Genomic DNA, 18,410 nt, shown 5'->3' on the forward strand with positions numbered 1-18,410 from the left:
GCTCGGTCTTCACCTGCTGCCGCCATGTCTGTTATGGTCCACTCAGCGAGAGAGCTGCGCAAGAGACTTAATGCTGTTGAACAAGCGGAGAGAAATACAGATAGCACCTCCTTATTTATAACGATTTTTTTACCATCTTGTGATATATCTTTACATCCGTACCCTCATCTGCATAAAATTGTCTGTCAGTATCAGTTTCAAGTCCTGTGCCTCAGTAAGAACATCTGTTATGAAAAACAGTTCAATCACATGTCATATTTATAATAGTGATTTTATTAGAAATAGGCTATCATGATCCTTTGTCATGTTAAATTGTCTTAATAATATAAACTTCTATAAGAAGGCTTAACATAAGCACATTGTTATTAAAACAGTGGTGGCACAATGCTACATCAGTAACTGCAAAGGAAACATATCACATCATTGTGATTCATTTCTATTCATAGAGCAAGTGTGTGATCTATGCTAAAAGCTACTATCATTGTTATTGTTTTTAAGGCTACAACATTTATCAACAAAGTTTGTTAGATAAGCTATGACAGTTGGCTTATAAATAGAAGCAGTTTGAACTCTATGACAATAATAAGACTAGATAAACTACAACATCTACTGGTGTAGTCCAAAGTAAAACATCACTAAGAACAGAACTGAAGAAACTCAGAACAGCTTGGCGTCATCCTACATGGGACAGTCTGTAAAAGTTCAACGATGCATGTCAGCTTACTTAATGTGCAATTATTTAATGACAAAAAGTGTGGCCGAACCCAAAGTACTGAACTATGACACAGTGCTCGTCCTCTTGGCCTTCTTAAGAATGTCACACTTCTTGCGATTGGGGCGCCGGCAGCGTTCGTCGATGCTCGGCACACACTCGTAGTGCCACACCTCCTCCATCTTATCCACAGGATACACTGCTTCCACGTAGTGACGGATCAACCTCAGGCGAACAGGGTCCAGCTGCTTCTTGTTGCAGGCTCCTGAATGGTTGTACTGCAGCCTCAGGTTCTCCTGCGTGAAAAGCTCGGGGAAGAGGCGCACCAAGAGACGGGCGGCAAAGTTCCCAACAGAAAGACTCTGCTGGACGATTTCCCGTACCTCTGTGTCTGAGAGCAGGTACACTGGAGGTACAGGGAAGTCCGGTATGGACACAGTCAGCTCATCCAGGGGGATTTTACAAAAGTCTTTGCTACTTTTTTCTGGGGGTAAAGAGGGGACATCTAGATCCTCCCTCATGCTATCTGGATTCAGCTGGTTCAGCTGGCACAGAAAGTCCTGCTCTGACTCCTGACCGTACGCTTTGCGCTGCTGCAGGTAGGATCTTCTTTGCTCTGTGTCACGCCTCCTGCACCTCTCATCAAGTTTACCCACGAATTCCAACATCCACACTCGGTCATTCTTGGCCCGTGCGTACACTAACTGCACATAATGACGGATCAGATTAACACGAACAGGGTCCAGCTGCTTTTTACCAAGAGAACCGCTGCAGTTGTACTGCTTGCGTGTGTTCTCCTGGGTGAAGAGCTCGGGGAACATGAGCACCAGCAGCCGGGAGGCAAAGTTCCCTATAGACAGGCTACATTCATAGTTGTTCTTCAGCTGCTCCCTGGACAAGACGAACTCCTGGGGAACAGTGAAATCAGGATCAGGAATCTCAAGATTGTCAAAATCCACTGGTGTGAGCAGTGACTTTTTGGACTTGCGACCGGGCCTTTCGTAGTCGCCCACCTCTGGGACTTTAATAATGGAAACGTCTTCAGGAAGGCTTGCCAGGTCGTAGCTCTCATCGTTGATATTGTCCGGTTCACTCCCGTTGCCATTACTGAGAGGACCCTCGAGTGCATCCTCCATATGCTGAATGCAAACCTGAAGCCAGCTGTCCTCAGGCACATCAGGAAAATTAGCTTCCATATACTTCCTTATTATTTCCATCTTGTCAGAGTCCAGGATGAGCTGCCCCACACTGCTGAAGCTGCTAAAACCTTCTGGCAATTTCCCCTCTTCAAAAACCTCAGGGAAGAGACGGTGCATAAGAAAAATAACAAAGTCCTCAGGGGAAGAGAACTCATCCAGCTCCTCTGTGGCTTGTGTATCAAAGGCGAGGTCTGCCACAGCCAGGCTGCTCTGCTGGTTATCCAAAGAGAGGTGCTCCTCCTGGCCTTGCTCATTAATGAAACGGTAGGTTTGAGGATGCTCAGTCTTTATCCCAGCTCCTGTGACCGCCTGCTTCCTGAGCAGTCGAGCACTCTCCATGTCCCTCTGAGCCCAGAAACGATTAAACAAGTCATTAATCTGAAGGAGGCATTCCTCCTGCCAGACACTGTTACTCTTGACTGAAGGGTAACATACCTCTATATAGTTACGGATCAGCTGCAAATGTAGAGACTCCAGAGTCCTCTTGCTCGCCATGCATTCATGAGAGCACTCTCTGGCTTTGAACAGCTCCGGGAAGAGATGCACCAGCAGCCGACACCCAAGTTCTCCGGGGCTGGACGTCTGCTCCATCAGCTGATTCAATTCCTCGCTTGTTAGCAGATATTCAGGCGGAGGCTGGAACTCCGTCACCATCTCAGCTGGTTTGATCTGCTTCTTTATTCGCATGACTTCCAGGGTTAACAAATCCACTTTGCTATGCAGTTGTGTCATGCTTGAATTAAGAGTATTAAGAATGAGAAACATTTTCTCAATCAGCGGGTAAAGGGTTGAGTCTGCAGAGGACGCCTGGCTTAAAGTCTCTGTGGTGACCAGGGTCTCCAATGAGCCGTTTTCCTCTGAACTTTGGAGCTTGGACGAGAAGATGCTGCTAAAGTTTAGTGTGTTCCCGGCACCATGGCTGGCCTGCTGCTCCAGACTTGGTGTGTTCCTCTTCTCTGAGATCCTGTGGGAGATGCTGAAGAGAGGCTTTCTGTAGGAGACTCTGGATTTCTGCTGGACCCGATCCCTCTTCTCTCCAGTTGTGGTGAGGCAAAGAGGTTCATGTATGCTGCTCTCATCTATCAGGTGCCGCCTCATCTAGACAGAAAAAACAACATGTGTACAATAATATATACTGTATGACACACCTTAGACGTACACTACCAGTCAAAAGTTTGGACACACCTTCTTGTTCCTGTCTTAATACTGAAGACATCAAAACTATGAAATAATCTGGTTTTGCCATAATATGGATTACAACTGTAGTTAAATAGGGCTATCCATTGTGTACTAACCCTACCTCTGAACAACACAACTGATGGTCTCAAACACATTAAGAAGGCAAGTCATTCTACAAATGAACTCTTGACAAGGCTCATGTTAATTAGAAACCATTCCAGGAGACCACTTCATGAAGCAGACTGAGAGAATACCAAGAGTGCGCAAAGCTGTCATGAAGGAAAAAGGGGGCTACTTTACAGGATCTAAAATATAAAACATATTCTGCTCTGTTTAACACTTTTTTGTTAATCAAATAATTCCATATATGTTCTTTCATAGTTTTGATGTCTTCAGTATTAGTCTACAGTGTTTCAAATAATTAAAATAAATACAAACCCTTGAATGAGAAGGTGTTTTTCAAACTTTTGACTGGTAATGTATACCTGTTTAATACTGAAGTGTCGAGCTTACCTCACATGAGACTTTGACTCTCTTGCTGCTGGTAGACTGGGTTTTGTTAGAGCCCAGCTCTGCGTAGGATCGCTTGCCTGCCTCAGAGTCTCCAGGAGATCTCCCTCCAAGTTCGTCAGGTGGATCGCAAATAGCAAAGTCGTCCATTTCCTCTTTGAAGTCCTTGACATCCTTGTGCTCTGCAAATGACAGATGCTGTCTTTGTTAACACATCGTTCTCTCTGTTATCCATGTGTTTGTTTATGTATTTTAACGATCACAGACAACAACAAACGGAAACTATTTGTCGACTGTTTGAGAATCTGTATTTATTCCCAGTGAGCCTTTTTCTGTTGCAAAGATGAAAACATGTCAATGGCAGTCATTGAAAGACTTTGAAGTGAGCGTTGCAGCTGTAGTTCGACATGTTGATTGTATGGATTTGTTAAAACCATATTTCACCTGGAGATCTGCTTCCACCTCAAGTTCAATCTCATATACTTTTGGCGTATAATGAATACATGATAGTGCATTAACAAAAACAGCGACTTAAATATGTGGCACAGGTTTTGCTACCATGACATTCAGCATTAAAGCCCTCTGCCAAGTACTCCCTGGTGTTCATCAACTATGTCAGCATGCAGGGGTCTCTCTGCCTCTGCAGCCTGAGTACCTGCACATGCACACTCTTCTTCTTCTTCTTCTACTGAAGGTTAAAGTTTAAAACTACTCCCTCACCCACCATGTCTCTGAGCCGTCTTGCTAACATAAATACAGCCTGTATTTATGATTTTTGTTTGACTAATAAAATGAATTAAAATCGTGTTTTTGCAAGGACTAGATTTCAACTCCTGCTGGAAGATCACTTTGGAGAAATACCATTACATCATTCTGTCCTCCTTTCATTCCTAAAATAAACAACTCATCGAAATTGTAAACACATCTGTTGATGTTGTAACCATATTTAGCTGGTGCAAAACTAGTTGAAGTTTGGTCTTGGACGTCCAGACATGATTTCAACACATTTTCAACCAAAGTTCAACAACATAAATCCAGTTAGTGCTCCGTGCTCCGTGCTCAGTGGAGTGTTTTGAAGCTTTCAAGCTTTGCAAATGTTTAACTTTAGGTTTTCTCAAAAAGGCCTTTTTGGAAGAAACTAGTCAAACAGTTTTTAAGATGTAGAAACACAACTTGAACGGCTGCACGCACAGATAGTGAAGTTTACCTTTCTCAAGCATCGCTTCATCTGAAACTTCTCCATGCTCAGAGGAACTCATAGCCTGAGAAAGGAGAAATAAACACTGGAATTACTGCAAAAACTTTCAACATAAAAAGAGAACACAATGCGCCCTGAAAACTGAAAGATCTTTTGCACTTTTTTTTATTTCAGCAGCCACATTAAGACAATTACAAAGTCAGCCTACTATCACCTTAAGAACATATCAAGGATTAAAGGACTTATGCCTCAGCAGGCTGCAGAAAAACTCATCCATGCATTTATCTTTAGCAGACCAGACTACTGTAACGGGGTCTTTACAGGACTCCCTAAAAAGTCCATCAGACGGCTGCAGCTCATACAGAATGCTGCTGCTTGAGTCCTAACAAGGACCAACAAAGTAGACCACATCACTCCAGTTCTTAGATCTCTACACTGGCTTCCTGTCTATCAGAGAATAGACTTTAAAATCCTGCTGATGGTTTATAAAGCATGAATGGTTTAGGCTGATCTGCTGCTACTTTATGAACCACCTGGACCTCTGAGGTCATCAGGTACTGGTCTGCTTTCAGTCCCGAGAGTCAGAACGAAACATGGTGAAGCAGCGTTCAGTCATTATGCACCACATATCTGGAACACACTCCCTGAAAACTGTAGGTCTGCTCCAACTCTCACCTCTTTTAAATCAAAGACTAAGACTTTTTTATTTGCCACTGCCTTCCTATCTTAGCTTATTTTAACTCACTTTAAATGAAAATTTTAAATTTACTTTTAATATATTCTAATTTTCCTTTTCTTTTCTGTTTTATTAAATTTGTCATTTTAATTATGTTCTTTTATGCTTGTCTGAATGTTTCCAATGCTTTTAATGTTTTAATGTAAAGCACATTGAGTTGCCCTCGTGTATGAAATGCGCTATACAAATAAAGTTGCCTTGCCTTTTTTTTTTTGTTGACATTTTATAGATAAAAAAATGAAGTTGAGAGGAGAATATTCCCAATTCATAACACACATTGACATGAGTTTCAGTCTGCTGTCAAGACACAACTCCAATTCCAACACTGATGTTGGAATTGCAATAACAGATCAATATTGGTTGTATTAAAAAGTGCACAAATCAAACATGTATAACTCTGCTTTTTTGTAATAGCATGTGAAACATTAGTAAACTGGTTCTGGTGGCTTATATGCTATCGTTATGAACAGCATGTAATCAATCAGCTGCAGGCAGACACATGAACTAGTGTCCTGCAGGAGCTTGCATGCATCCAAAGAAGCTGTAAACCCATACACTCTGTATCTCTTAATAACATGGATCAGATGCATAGTGTCCAGAGGCTCTGCTGTGCATGCCACCGCTCACTGAGTTGCCTCCTAGCTCTCCTGCAGCTCACATTAAGCAGCCACTTCCTCATTCTTCCGCCCATGAACCTTTGAACCAAAACAGCAGACAAACCAGCTGCGAGAGAGCAACTCTCCACGAAGCCTCGTCACATGCTCGTCTTTACACAAACCACAGGAGTCACGTTGAGCACCAGAGCACGGAGCTGATCTAATAGTGCAACATTTTGTTTGTGAATGTTAATGACGCGGCAGTGTTTGCGTGGACGAGTCCCCTCTCCTACTGCTGTAACATTAACGTTTAACGCGCATGCCCGGCGGTCTGAGCTCACCTTTAGGAGTCCATGCAACCCTTCAGGACGGTGACCGACGTGTTGGACATGTCTGCACCCTGTCTCTGTGCTTTATTTCAGGGGAACTCTTCTTCTTCTTCTTCTTCTTGTTGATGTTTTCTTTCTCGCTCGGCTTCTCTGCTGTCTCGCGTGACGTGACGGCGCGCGCGCCTGCTGTGTCACTTCCGCACAGCTGTGTAGAGGAGGGAGAAATAAAACACGAAGCTGTCTGATCAAAATAAAACAACTTTATTTATTATCTTTGATAATGATAACTATTGTTGTAATCATGAAGTTAGTTTTCTTTGTTTTATTCTGAATATTTATTTTTAGTTAATTTATTTTTAATTATTTTTTTGTTATTATTTAAGGATGTATTTATTCTAATGAACATATATGTATGTGTGTATTTATTTTCATTTTATTGTTATTATTTAAGGATGTGTTTATTTTAATTAATATATACAGTATATATATATATAATGTGTATTTATTTTTATTTTAATGTTATTACTTAGTGCTTTTATTGTCTTATTGTTACCTGTGTAGAGGAGGGAGAAATAAAACACGAAGCTGTCCGATCAAAATAAAACAACTTTATTTATTATCTTTGATGATAATTGATAATGGTAATTATTGTTATAATCATTAAGTTAGTTTTCTTTGTTTCATTCTGAAGATTTTTTTTATTAATTTATTTTTAATTATTTTTTTATTTTGTTGTTATTATTTGTGGATGTATTTATTTTAATGAATATATATATATATATATATATATATATATATATATATATATATATATATATATATATATATATATATGTGTGTATTTATTTTCATTTTAATGTCATTATTTAAGGATGAATTTATTTTAATTAAGAAATATATATATATTTGTGTATTCATTTTTATTTTAATGTTATTATTTATTGCTTTTATTGTCTTATTGTTATTATATGTCATATTATTGGTTTATTATTGGTTTAATTTATTGAATTTTCAAGACAATTCAGAAATAATAAAGAGAAAACCAAACAAAATTACAACTGGCTTCCAGCTACAGGACAGCCAAGGGAAAAAGAGTATTTAAAACAAAAGCAAAATATTGACAATAAAAATAATAAAGAGGAGAAATATATAAATAAATGACATAAAAATAAATTAAAAAGTGCACCATATCACAGAATTTGTGTTTATACAAAGACAGTTTTTTTTTTCATTCAAGCAACAGTACCCATCATTAATTAAAAAAAAAAAATGCCTTTTTGACATTTAACCAGCTGATTTTTCAAATGTATCAGCCTGTTACTTTTATCACTAATTTAATCACACTATTCAGTTCATAGTAGTTTCAAGCATTAAGATAAGCTTCATAACGACAAAAAATCGTATTGCTGATTGTTCCACTTGCTTTTCTAGCACACATAAAATAATCAGAGTTAATCTCAGTCTGCTTAATATCGACTAAAAACTTATCACAGTAGCTTTAATACCTTGAAAATACAACAACACTTCCTTTCATTGTATCTCTAGTGATAAGAATTATTTAGTGGAACAAATTCACGAGAAGATAGGGGGCAATCTTGTTTGTTAGGATGTCTGTTCTGTTGCATTTATACAGTTATGGTTCTCCATGAAGCTTTCATTATATAGGCAACATCGCCCTCCAGTGGAAAGAGACTGTAATGACATTTTTATAAGCTCTGACTATTATCTGTGCTGAACCTGGGGGACATCTGCAGTCATTTCCCAGGCTCCTAAATATACAAATTAGTCCATGGAGAACAAATAAAGAATATTATTTTATTCGTGATGACTTCACAAAGACCCATGTAAGAGTTAAACAAAAAAAAAACTATTCTCAAATGACCTATTTTAATCGAAAACAACAATATATGTAATATCCTATGCAGATAAATAGTTTCTCTCATTATATCTGCACTGCAAGAACTCCAATCTTTACTAATACATCTTTATTTGTCTTGTTTCTATTCTAAACTATCTTATAGGACTTGATATAGCCACATTCACAAGACAAGTGCAGACAAAATTCTTATATAGAGATATTACAAACAAAATAGTAAGGCCTGAATTTCTTGTGATGAGTAAAAATAACTGCCAATGCAGTAGGAAAAGTGTACATGTTAAGTTTCTTGTAATCATGATTATGTCTTATTTCAAGAAAGGTTAACTTTGTCATGTGAATGTTTCTTATATTAAGTCAAATTGAATATTTTTGACTAGTTTAAGACAAATACTCGTGAAGATTTGAGTTGTTCCAGTACAGATTAAACTCTAACTTCAAACACGGTGTATTGTGTTGTGAATATGACTCAGATTTAATTCTCAATAATTACTTGAGGACTTCTTTTACTGATGTCCATTTCATCCTAAAATTTTAAACTGCCTCCTACAAAAAATGTACATGAAATACTTTTTAAAACTGAGAAGACTATAAGGTATCTGTGTGTGCATGATAAAGAATTGTGCAGAAAAAGACTCTGATACAAGGGATTTGGATACAAATATCTTAATATTACAGCTGACAGACTAAGCTTAAGTAATCAAACCATCAAGTGACACTCAATGATTCAGAGATTGTGTATCTGTACTTAAGAAAAAGGATAATAGTATAAAACATTAACTTTGGAGCTGTTTGAAGCTGAAAGCATCTTAAGAAATGATGAAAGAGAAGATAACCAAATGGAGCTCCACCAGATTGTTGCCATCAGGGGTAATTTTGATTTGAAAAGGGCAACAGCCATTAAGCATGGTTACCTGTAAACTGGTTTCCTCTGATGAGCAGAAATTTCAGGACGAAATGAACCGAAGACCCCACAGTGCCATAATTCCATCTTAATCATTTCTTATTTCATGCCCACACTGGCACCCAATGTTCTGTTCCCTGCCACAAATATGTCGATACAGAGATGATATAACAAGACAACGTGTGGCTGGTGTGCTTCTCATTATTCGACTAATGAGCTGTCTCCATGGCAGTCTGATCTGTCAGCCAATGAAGCGAGCAGGCCCCGAGCAGGGGGAAGCACGGCCTGGGGTCAGCCAGGCGACGGCTTGCGACGAGGGGGCCGGCGAGCAGCACTTAACACCGGGAAGAGCTCGTTAAAGTGTCATTTTTGGCCAATATGCTCGTCTGTGTCGCAAAGGCCAATCAGCCATACTGTTCTCATCGCAGGAGAATGACTTTCATCCATCAGCGTCAGCTATATGATGATATTAGCAGGTGTTTACTGATAGGCCATTCAGGGGAAGACAAATGGAGTCTCTAATATCTCTCCACACTCACATTCACTCAGTCATTTTACTTACTGGCTCATTCCTAATAAGGTCACAGGGCGTGCTTGGAATCTGTTACAGTCTATGGTCCCAGCCCGTACTGGGAAGGTAGGCAGAGGAACCCCATGCATCAGTTTCTCAAAGTGTTAAACCCTCACAGAAAATTAGAGTCATGCACAAAAAGTGACCTGTGTGTGTTTACACTGTGACAACTTCAATTAGTTCATGCATTGTAGTGTGGAGACCGAAGCAGCAATGCAAAGGTTAACAGAACACTGCAAAGTGTCAATCCTGCAAAGATGATTTTTGTTTTAGACAGAGTGTGCATGTTTTATTGAATCACATATTAAACTGTTTGGGTCTTGGAAACACTTCTTGACATTTGGCTAATCAGAAAAGACACATGCTTGACTCAAATAGTCTCCACAGTGATGCTTGAACCTTATTCTTTCACAAAGAGAAGGTTTCTGGTTTGATCCCTGGCAGGCTAAAGGCCTCTCTGTGCTGCGTTTGCATACTCTCCCCAAGCATGCATGGTTTCCTCTGGGCACTCCAGCTTCCTCCCACAGTCCAAAAACATGCTTGTTAGGTTATCAGTGACTCTGAATTGCCCACAGATGTGAATGTGAATGGGGGTGCCAGTTTAACACAGCTGGTAGAGCAGGTGCCCGATGTACAGAGGCTGCAGACACCATCACACTGCTGGATTCATGGCCTTGACATGATTTGGTGCTCTCTCTCTCTCCACACATTTCCTCTCTCCTTCAAGCCCTCGAGTAAAGCCCCCCAAGTAATCTTTAAAATATTTTTTTAAGAAGGGTTGTTTGTCAGACGACCTGTCCAGGTGCACCCTGCATCTCAACCAGAGAAAGCCAGGATTATTTCTAGCCCCCCTTGACCCCTGATGAGAAAAGCTGTACAGATAACGGATGAATGGATGTTTGGAGCTTCCAACCTGACAAAAACCAACTTGATGCAGTCATAAGTGAGATGCAAATAACAGGGTAATCTGATTTTAAAAAACAAAATTAAAAAGAGGCATTGCAAAAATTATTAGGACAACACATGTTGGTGTCTATACTATCCAGCAGATGCAGTCCATTATGTCATCCTTTGGCGACCTGATGAAGAGTCCTGAGTGACCTAAGTTACATAAAAACTTGGAAACTGGAAAGAAGTGTAAAAGGTTTTGGCTCATAAATGCTTCTTCTTTTATAAAGATTTCCAATAAGCATCTAATGTAGTGTTGATAAGTACAAAGTTACGTCTTTTAACGCTTACTAATATTCTAAAATGCTTTATAGAGACGTTTGGCCTTGTGGTTTGAAATTGCACGCCCTATGTACAGAGGCTTGATTCCAACCTGTGCCTTTTTACCACATGTCATTTCCTCTTCTCTCGCTTCCAGTTTTATACTCTATCCCCCTTTCCTTTCGGTGAAGGCATTAAAGCCCAACAACAACAAAAAAAGTACAAAATAAAAGCTTTTTAAGTTAGAAATTAAAAATAAGAACAAGGGGCACCGTTGGCCTAGCGGTCTAAGCGTGCATCCCATGTACGGAGGCTATAGTCCTCGTCGCAGATTCGATTCCAGCCTTTACCATTTGCTGCATGTCCTTCCCCCACATTACCCTTCTCTCTTCAGCTGTCCTGTCCATTAAAGGGAAAAATGCCCCAAAAAATGAAATAAAATAAGGACAAATACTGGATTGCAAGGCTAAAAAAAGAAATGTTTTTCCTCGACCTTGTGTCTGTTTTGCTAATATTGCAGGGGCAAATGAAGTTAATCTAATCATTAGAAGTTTTTCTTTACTACTCAAAAGTTGTTCTTGGTCTTTAAGAAGAGGTTTTGTTTTTACTTGGAAAACATTATGGGACACAGACTCTCACATATATGAAGGAATTATCATTTTGAAGGAAGGGTAAATATTGAATGGTTAATAGCTGTAGGTGAGCATAAGTAGACAGGTTGGTCATCCTAGTCTAAATGATCTTATCAACATGTGTTTAAGCGAATGTGTCATGATAGCATGAATGCTGCTTCTCAATGTTTTTTTCACACCAACACTAAAATGCTCAATAGAAACTAAAACACAGATTTTGTTCAAATGAAAACGTCTGAAACGGTTAAATGTTTGTCATCAGTAGGGCCTGATTTGTAGTTTTAGAAAAAAAAAATGCAGACACTGTATCCTGTTTACGCATGTGTGTGCAGAAATGTGTCTGTGTAATGGAATCTGAGTGACTCTCTCCGCTGGACCCTGCTGTAATTACACCCTCATCGTCTGGGCTGGGCACACTGAGGCTGCTGGTGCATACGTCATGTTTCGTATGTAAACCTACAGGCTTGCCAACTGCCTGCTTTCATGACACCCAAGACTCTCACACTGGAAACTGTAAGCAAACACGAGCTCAGGTTTCAGCTGTGCACAACATAAAGATGAAAAATCTCTGCTTCCTCTTCTTCATTTTCATTTGAGCGATGGAGAAGATTTTTCAAAAAGACCCATGCAGGAAGGCAGTAGCCATGTTGGCATGGAGGAAGGAGAAGTCTAATGTTGTAGATCAAACATTTAGCTTTACCACTGGAGAAATGCTGTTTACTTCTTCATCCCATCAAATCCTCTTCTGCAGCGGTTGGTTGATTTCTTCTGGGAGCGTCTATGCAACAGTTTCATTGCTCAGTCCAGGCCTCATCTTTTAGAAAAAGTTCTGTTTAGTAACTATATTTGTCATTCTGGCAGTGCCCCAGCCTGCTTCCATGTTTGGTCCTTTTAACTTTCCATGTAACTTTCCTCATGTCTCCTCACGGCGAGGATAAATATTTCATGAAGAGCCTGAGGCGTTCCCTGGCACATGCTGTACCTCGCTGTACCCAGGAAGCCCGAGCAGCGGAAACCAAAACAGAAGATGAAGTGGACCTACAACCCTGCAACAGACAGGAGCTTGTTTTTTTGGAATAGTTCACTCCACATCACCGTCTCTTACACTTCAGTCCCACCTTCTTCTTACAGATCTGTCATTTCACTCTCTCTCCTGTTTCTTTCTCATCCCCTTTTTACCCTCAGACTCTCTTTCTCCACCTCTGCTGCTCTGCCTCAAGTTTTTCAAATGTTACTGACTGATGTGTCTGATCAGAAAGTTCCCACTGGCATCTAAACAGAAGCTTAAAAAGGAGAAAATCCAGCTCATAAATTGCAAATAAATGTTGTATGTTAAGGCCTTTTTTTAAAGTATCCAGCTGACATTTCCAAATCCTGAATCCTTGCTTTAGAGGCAAAACGGGAGTAGAAATGTCTCCACATGTTGCAAGAGGAATGAAGCCTAAACTGCAAAATGTTAAAAGTTTTTTCAAGGGAACTCTTATTAAATAAACATAAGTGTACTGCTGTGTAAGTGGCTCTGACATGATGACATGTACATGATGAAAGTCATAACACGCCTATGTGATGCACGGTGTAAGGCGAGGTGACCATGACCATAATCTTACTGTAGATTTTCATGTAATCAAAATACTGAAAACTTAAATGTTTCTTTGATTATGGCACTGCATGATTAGTCAGATAATCACCTGTTTGCATCACAGTTCATGAAGCTCAGTCCAAAGAGCTTGACATATTTGATCCAGCATCTCAAAACGTAATATCTTAGTGCTTAGGAGAGTACGGGGATCAGCAAAGTCAGCAAGATTCATCCTCTGGGGAACACAACTTAATACATAACATCATTTTCTCTGGACCAAAGTGGTGGACATTGCAACACCAATACCCACATCATCAGGAGGGCCTAAAGCAATAGTTTGAGCTGTTATTATGAGTTTAAACAAAGTTCTATCTGCAAACTGCAAATATTTGCAACTACATGTTGTCTCAAAATGAGACTTCTTCCAAAGTCAAACAGCTGCTGCTTTCACCTGCTCAGTTTTAGCTCATGAAGCTTGCGTCAAACCTCTGCATATAAATTCATGTCGTAAAGAGATGTTCTGATGTGGTGCCAGCATGCACCTCTGTTCTCCACACTGACCCTCTTTGTTCGCCGTGCACCCTCAGTCTTCTATTTTCCTCCCTCTGTCTCCTGAGGTCTGTCCTTCAGGTGTGGCCTGGATGTGACAGACAGCTGCCAGCGGTGGCACGGTTTCACACCTTGGCTGCCCCCCTCCCTCCGCAGACAGCAGCCTGGGAAACCACAGGCCACCAGGCTGGCGCCAGCCTGTACGGCTTAGAGCAGGGCAGCCGGCCCAATCAATACCTCTGCATTTCCTGTCCATTTGCTCAGGTCTCTTCATTAATAATTACTGCTTGGCGGAGCTTCAATGCGCTCGCTGGCTGGGCCGAGGGGAGAGGCTGTGTGACCTTTCCCCGCCCCTGGGTTGACTGGGATCAAATACACCGGCATGGGGACAGACATAATAAGGTAACATAGAAGACATTACTCCTGATTTCTGCCATCTCCCCCTATGAGGAGAGGAAACTGCGCCAAACAGCACAAAAAAATACATAATTCTGCAGCTGTGCTTATCAGCAGGGGTACATTCGAGGTAGAACACGACTTTGAGACATTTTCACAACTGGTTTGGAGCTGCACTTCAATTTGGCAAACACCCACTACATCCAGCAGCTATGATTTTAGAGCCATCTGAGGTGTGCAGTAATGAGCAGGGTGAACCCGGGTGATTCTCAAAAACGAAATTTTGTTAGAATAAGTGCTGCTTGGTGCATCATTTGCACTTCATGGCACATTTTCCAGATGACAATAACAATCCCTCAGAACATCTTAAATTACGCTCTGCCTGGTATGTGCCTCTGCTGATAAGCGAGGTAACAATAAAGTGCCAGAATTTAAAAATGCAGCTTGGCGTGATATTTTCTCCACACAGGAGAGGATGTATGAGAGCCAACACAACACATGACACCATGCTGAAGTAATGCGTTTTTAAATTCTTTATTTAATGATGACCATTTTTGAATGGAGACGTTTCATCTCATCCGTAGAAACAGTTTGTGTGGACGTCAGCCAGCACCCTGCTCAAAGAAGTCCATCAGTCCCTTCAGTGTCACACGTCCACAGGTCCTCCTGCACACACACACACACACACACACACACACCAGGCTTTCAGAGGCAGGAGTGTGCGTGAGTCCAGGTCAGAATTTGGTGACGGCGGAGGCGATGTTCTCCAAGGCGGATCGTGCCTCGGAGGAGGGGAATGCCTGGATGGCCTCTAGAGCCTTGTTGCTATGGTAACAGCATAAGTCCACTGCTGTGCTGACGCCTTTCTCCGACTTAACCGCTGCCAGAAGCTGTCAGAGGGTGAAAACATGTTAGTTTGCCATGTTTTGTGCCACTCTATCCAGCTGTCAACTCAACAAACTGTTAGGAGCCAGTGAAAGTTAGAACACTTTAAAAACACAGGTGAAAACTGGAGCAGCAAAAACAAAGCAGACTGAAAACACAACATCGGAATAGATTTACTCCTGTCCAAGGGACCACAGGAGACATTTATCTACAAGGAAAGAAATCAGGCTCTTCAGTGTGAGTTATCTAAAAATGTCTTTCCTTTTAATGACAATCAGAAAATACTTAAATGTTATTTCTCTTTCTTAAAAAATATCCTTTCATTCAGTTCTATGTCCCTTATGGACCCAGCAGGGCAGCTGTCACAGACCCCTGATTAAACCTGATCCATGCCCGGGTTTAAAGAAGAGTGCATGAACTCTAAGATCTATATCCACTGAGGAGAACACATACAAGTCTGGATCCCTCTTCCACACTGGGAGGAGGATAGGGTGGACAGCGAATGATCACAGCTACACCTAAGCAAGCTAGACGTTCTGCAAACAGTAAGCAGACGTGAAGGAAAACAGACCAACTGTTGGTTTGCTTTAAGTCTCAATGCCTGTGTCAGACAGTTTCTGAACACTGGCTGTCCTGTTCGGTTGTAGAGACTCTTCTGCAGGAGCTCAAAGGTTCTGATGCTCCTGCAAGGCCTGGAAACCTCACCGGCCTTGTAGATAGCTGGAGGTTAAAAGTGGTACCTCTATGGGTACAAATAAAGTAACCTGAACCTCCTCTGTAGCACGTGCTAGGTACCATGACCATTAAAGACGAGTAGCTTTCTTTCATCCTTTAAACCAGCACATGGTTGTGCGTCTTGTAGACTAACAAGCTGCATTTAACACAATAATCTTTGTAAACTGAGGCTGATCTTTAATGCCAACAAGACTAAGAGGATGTATTTCTCAAAGTCCAAGAGGACGGTGAAAAGTGACTCAGATTTTCACTTCCACAAATGAGGAATTCAAAGTGTCCCAACATTTTAATACACAGGAATCCTCTTGGATGAAAAGCTTTCTTTTAATCGGCATATTGAGAGTCTAACCAAAAAACTGAGGGTGCAGTTGGGTTTCTTTTACAGAAACAGACGCTGTTTTTATTTTGCTGCTCATAAAAAGCTCATTCTAGCAACCTTTGTGTCCGTAATTGACTATGGTGATGATCTTTATAAGCATGCTTCCTCAACCTCTCTGAAAATGTTGGACTCGGTGTCCCATGCTGCATTGCGGTTTGTTTCTGGTTTAGGATTCGGCACACATATCACTGTATCTTGTATGAAAAGGTAGGCTTGTCTTCCTTACACAACAGAAGAATGGAGCATTGGTATGTCTTTCTATATAAGGCCGTACTACAGGAACGGCCGTCTTATTCATGCTCTTTATTGACTCCTAAAGTTGTCAGTGGCTGTAATCTTCAGTCCCATGAACAAATTATTTTTGTCATTCCTCGGACTCGCTCTGTTTTTGGTAAAAGTGCTTTTAATGTCTTTGCTCCCTCATCTTGGTCTGAGCTACGAGCTCACCTAAAACTGGATTGTTTATTCCGATTGGAGGATTTTAAAACTAGATCATCTGATCAGCTTGTGCACATGTTTTAAAGCTTAACACTGTTTATTTATACATTTCTGTAATAGTTACTTGTTAATATATGTTTTGGCTTGTTCTCAATGTGAAACTTTTTATGCTGCTGTCTTGGACTCCCTTGTAAAAGAGACGTTGTATCTCAATGGGACTTTTCCTGGTCAAATAAAGGTTAATGAATAAATAAAAATAAATGGTATCAAAACGAACTTCCCCAGAAGGATGTGTCTGTGCATGCAGAAAAACATTTGAGGTGTTTCTGCTGATTCTTTAAGCGTCTGTATTTTGTATTTTAGTCTAATCTGTATTCAGTTTTTGTGCTTCAGGCATGTAGAATTATTTACAGCACGCTCTGCAGATCGACTCGTTCTCCTGGCCAAATGGAGCGCCGCCTGCAAGCTAGTTCAGGCAGACAACTCGAGCTGCGCTCATTCGTACTGACACGTCATCATCCTCCCTATCAGCTGATCTCAACATCCTCATTTTGGCGGTGCAGCTGCAAGTCTCCCTGTCTCTGCCTCTGCTTTGCAAGTGCTCCTGCTGTCCTGCTCAGTGCTGTGTGAAAACTTTGTACCCACCTCCTCCCCGGCATCCACCTGCAGGCTCCGAGGGGGGTTAGTCCTATCTCATTACTCCTAAATGTCTGCATTTAAATAATCTACGAGGAGTAATGAGGTTCGGAGCCCATATGCCAAACACAATACTGTATGCTGCAATAAACTTATCTTAAGTAAACGTGAGTTGTCTGACTGAGCTCAAGTCGATAATGTCACATCACTTCATGTCAGTGTGTAGTTGTTTTCACAGAGCATTGGGATAATTTGGGTTTGTTTTAAATGTATCTCAACATCCTTGTGACTCAGAGAAACCTCAATGATTCTCAAGGCTTAAATAAAGGTTTCTGATGATGTGAAGCAAGATCTGATTTTTGTATCCTGCGAAAAGAAAATCCATTCTAAAGATGATTTGATCATTAGAGGAAAGTCTGTGTATCATGTATAACTGTGACATGAACACACAGCATGTACACTTCATACATGTGGCGGCTGAAAGCTTCACGTCAATTCAGCCCCCAACAGCAGCCGAACTCTACAGACTGACTGAATTTGGGCGTCTCCTTGTTCGCGACTGCTGGTGTGTTGGGACATCTTTTTGCTGAGGGCGTTTTACCTCATGAATTCTGGAGGTGGAAAGCCCCGCAGGCCTTTCTTCTCTAAAGAAACTGCAAGTGTCGAACTTGGCATCAACTTGGCTGCTTATTCAATTAAAAAAAAGGATCCTGTTTCACCCTCGTCTCACCCCATCGTGTGCGCTGATCTTTTTTTATTCCACGTTAAAGTATTATTCTCTAAACTTTTTGAATACATGCACAGCCACATGATTCTTCTTCTCTTTGGCTCACGTCTGCATCTTCTGTGTTCTGTTCCTATTAAATATTCAGGTAATGTGTATCTCAATCAGTAAGTACAGTAAGCTGCGACACTTTTCAATAAAACAGAATGAATTTAGCCATTTCTACTCTGTGACTACACTATAAAGAGAGTAATTATCCACAACTGGATGAGCATTAGTGTGTGTAGAGTGTCATGTTAGATCCAGAATGTGCAATAATGACAAAATCATGTCAATAAAGTGGATTGAAAGTGGAATGAAACATATCCTGAGCAGGAGCAGAAACAGTAAAAAGCCTCCTCATGTGATACACTAAAGCTTTTTGTCATCGTCACTTCA

General features: G+C 40.7%; 2 protein-coding genes across 4 annotated transcripts in view; both read right to left on the reverse strand.

Moving 5' to 3' along the window:
- Positions 1–252: 252 nt before the first annotated feature.
- On the reverse strand, positions 253–6,664 carry bend3 (BEN domain containing 3). 2 transcript variants are annotated; one of them, XM_034675855.1, is made up of 5 exons: positions 6,472–6,664; positions 4,808–4,862; positions 3,604–3,782; positions 2,347–3,009; positions 253–2,256 (listed from the first exon to the last, which is right to left on the reverse strand). In XM_034675855.1, the coding sequence occupies exons 2-5, from the start codon at positions 4,857–4,859 to the stop codon at positions 778–780; spliced, it is 2,373 nt and encodes a 790-aa protein (XP_034531746.1). In that variant the 5' UTR covers positions 4,860–4,862; positions 6,472–6,664; the 3' UTR covers positions 253–777. The 2 variants fall into 2 exon arrangements, with proteins under 2 accessions (XP_034531746.1, XP_034531745.1); XM_034675854.1 differs by having other exon boundaries at positions 253–3,009.
- An 8,026-nt stretch (positions 6,665–14,690) lies between these two features.
- Positions 14,691–18,410, reverse strand: part of pdss2 (prenyl (decaprenyl) diphosphate synthase, subunit 2) — a 33,718-nt gene continuing 29,998 nt past the window's right edge. For both annotated transcript variants that reach the window (XM_034675214.1, XM_034675213.1), the window contains exon 8: positions 14,691–15,065. In XM_034675214.1, the coding sequence (XP_034531105.1) occupies positions 14,910–15,065 (156 nt within the window). In that variant the 3' untranslated portion in view covers positions 14,691–14,909. The remainder of the gene's footprint in view (positions 15,066–18,410) is intronic.

The sequence above is a fragment of the Notolabrus celidotus genome, chromosome 22 (genome assembly GCF_009762535.1).
Source record: "Notolabrus celidotus isolate fNotCel1 chromosome 22, fNotCel1.pri, whole genome shotgun sequence".
Taxonomy (NCBI): Eukaryota; Metazoa; Chordata; class Actinopteri; order Labriformes; family Labridae; genus Notolabrus; species Notolabrus celidotus.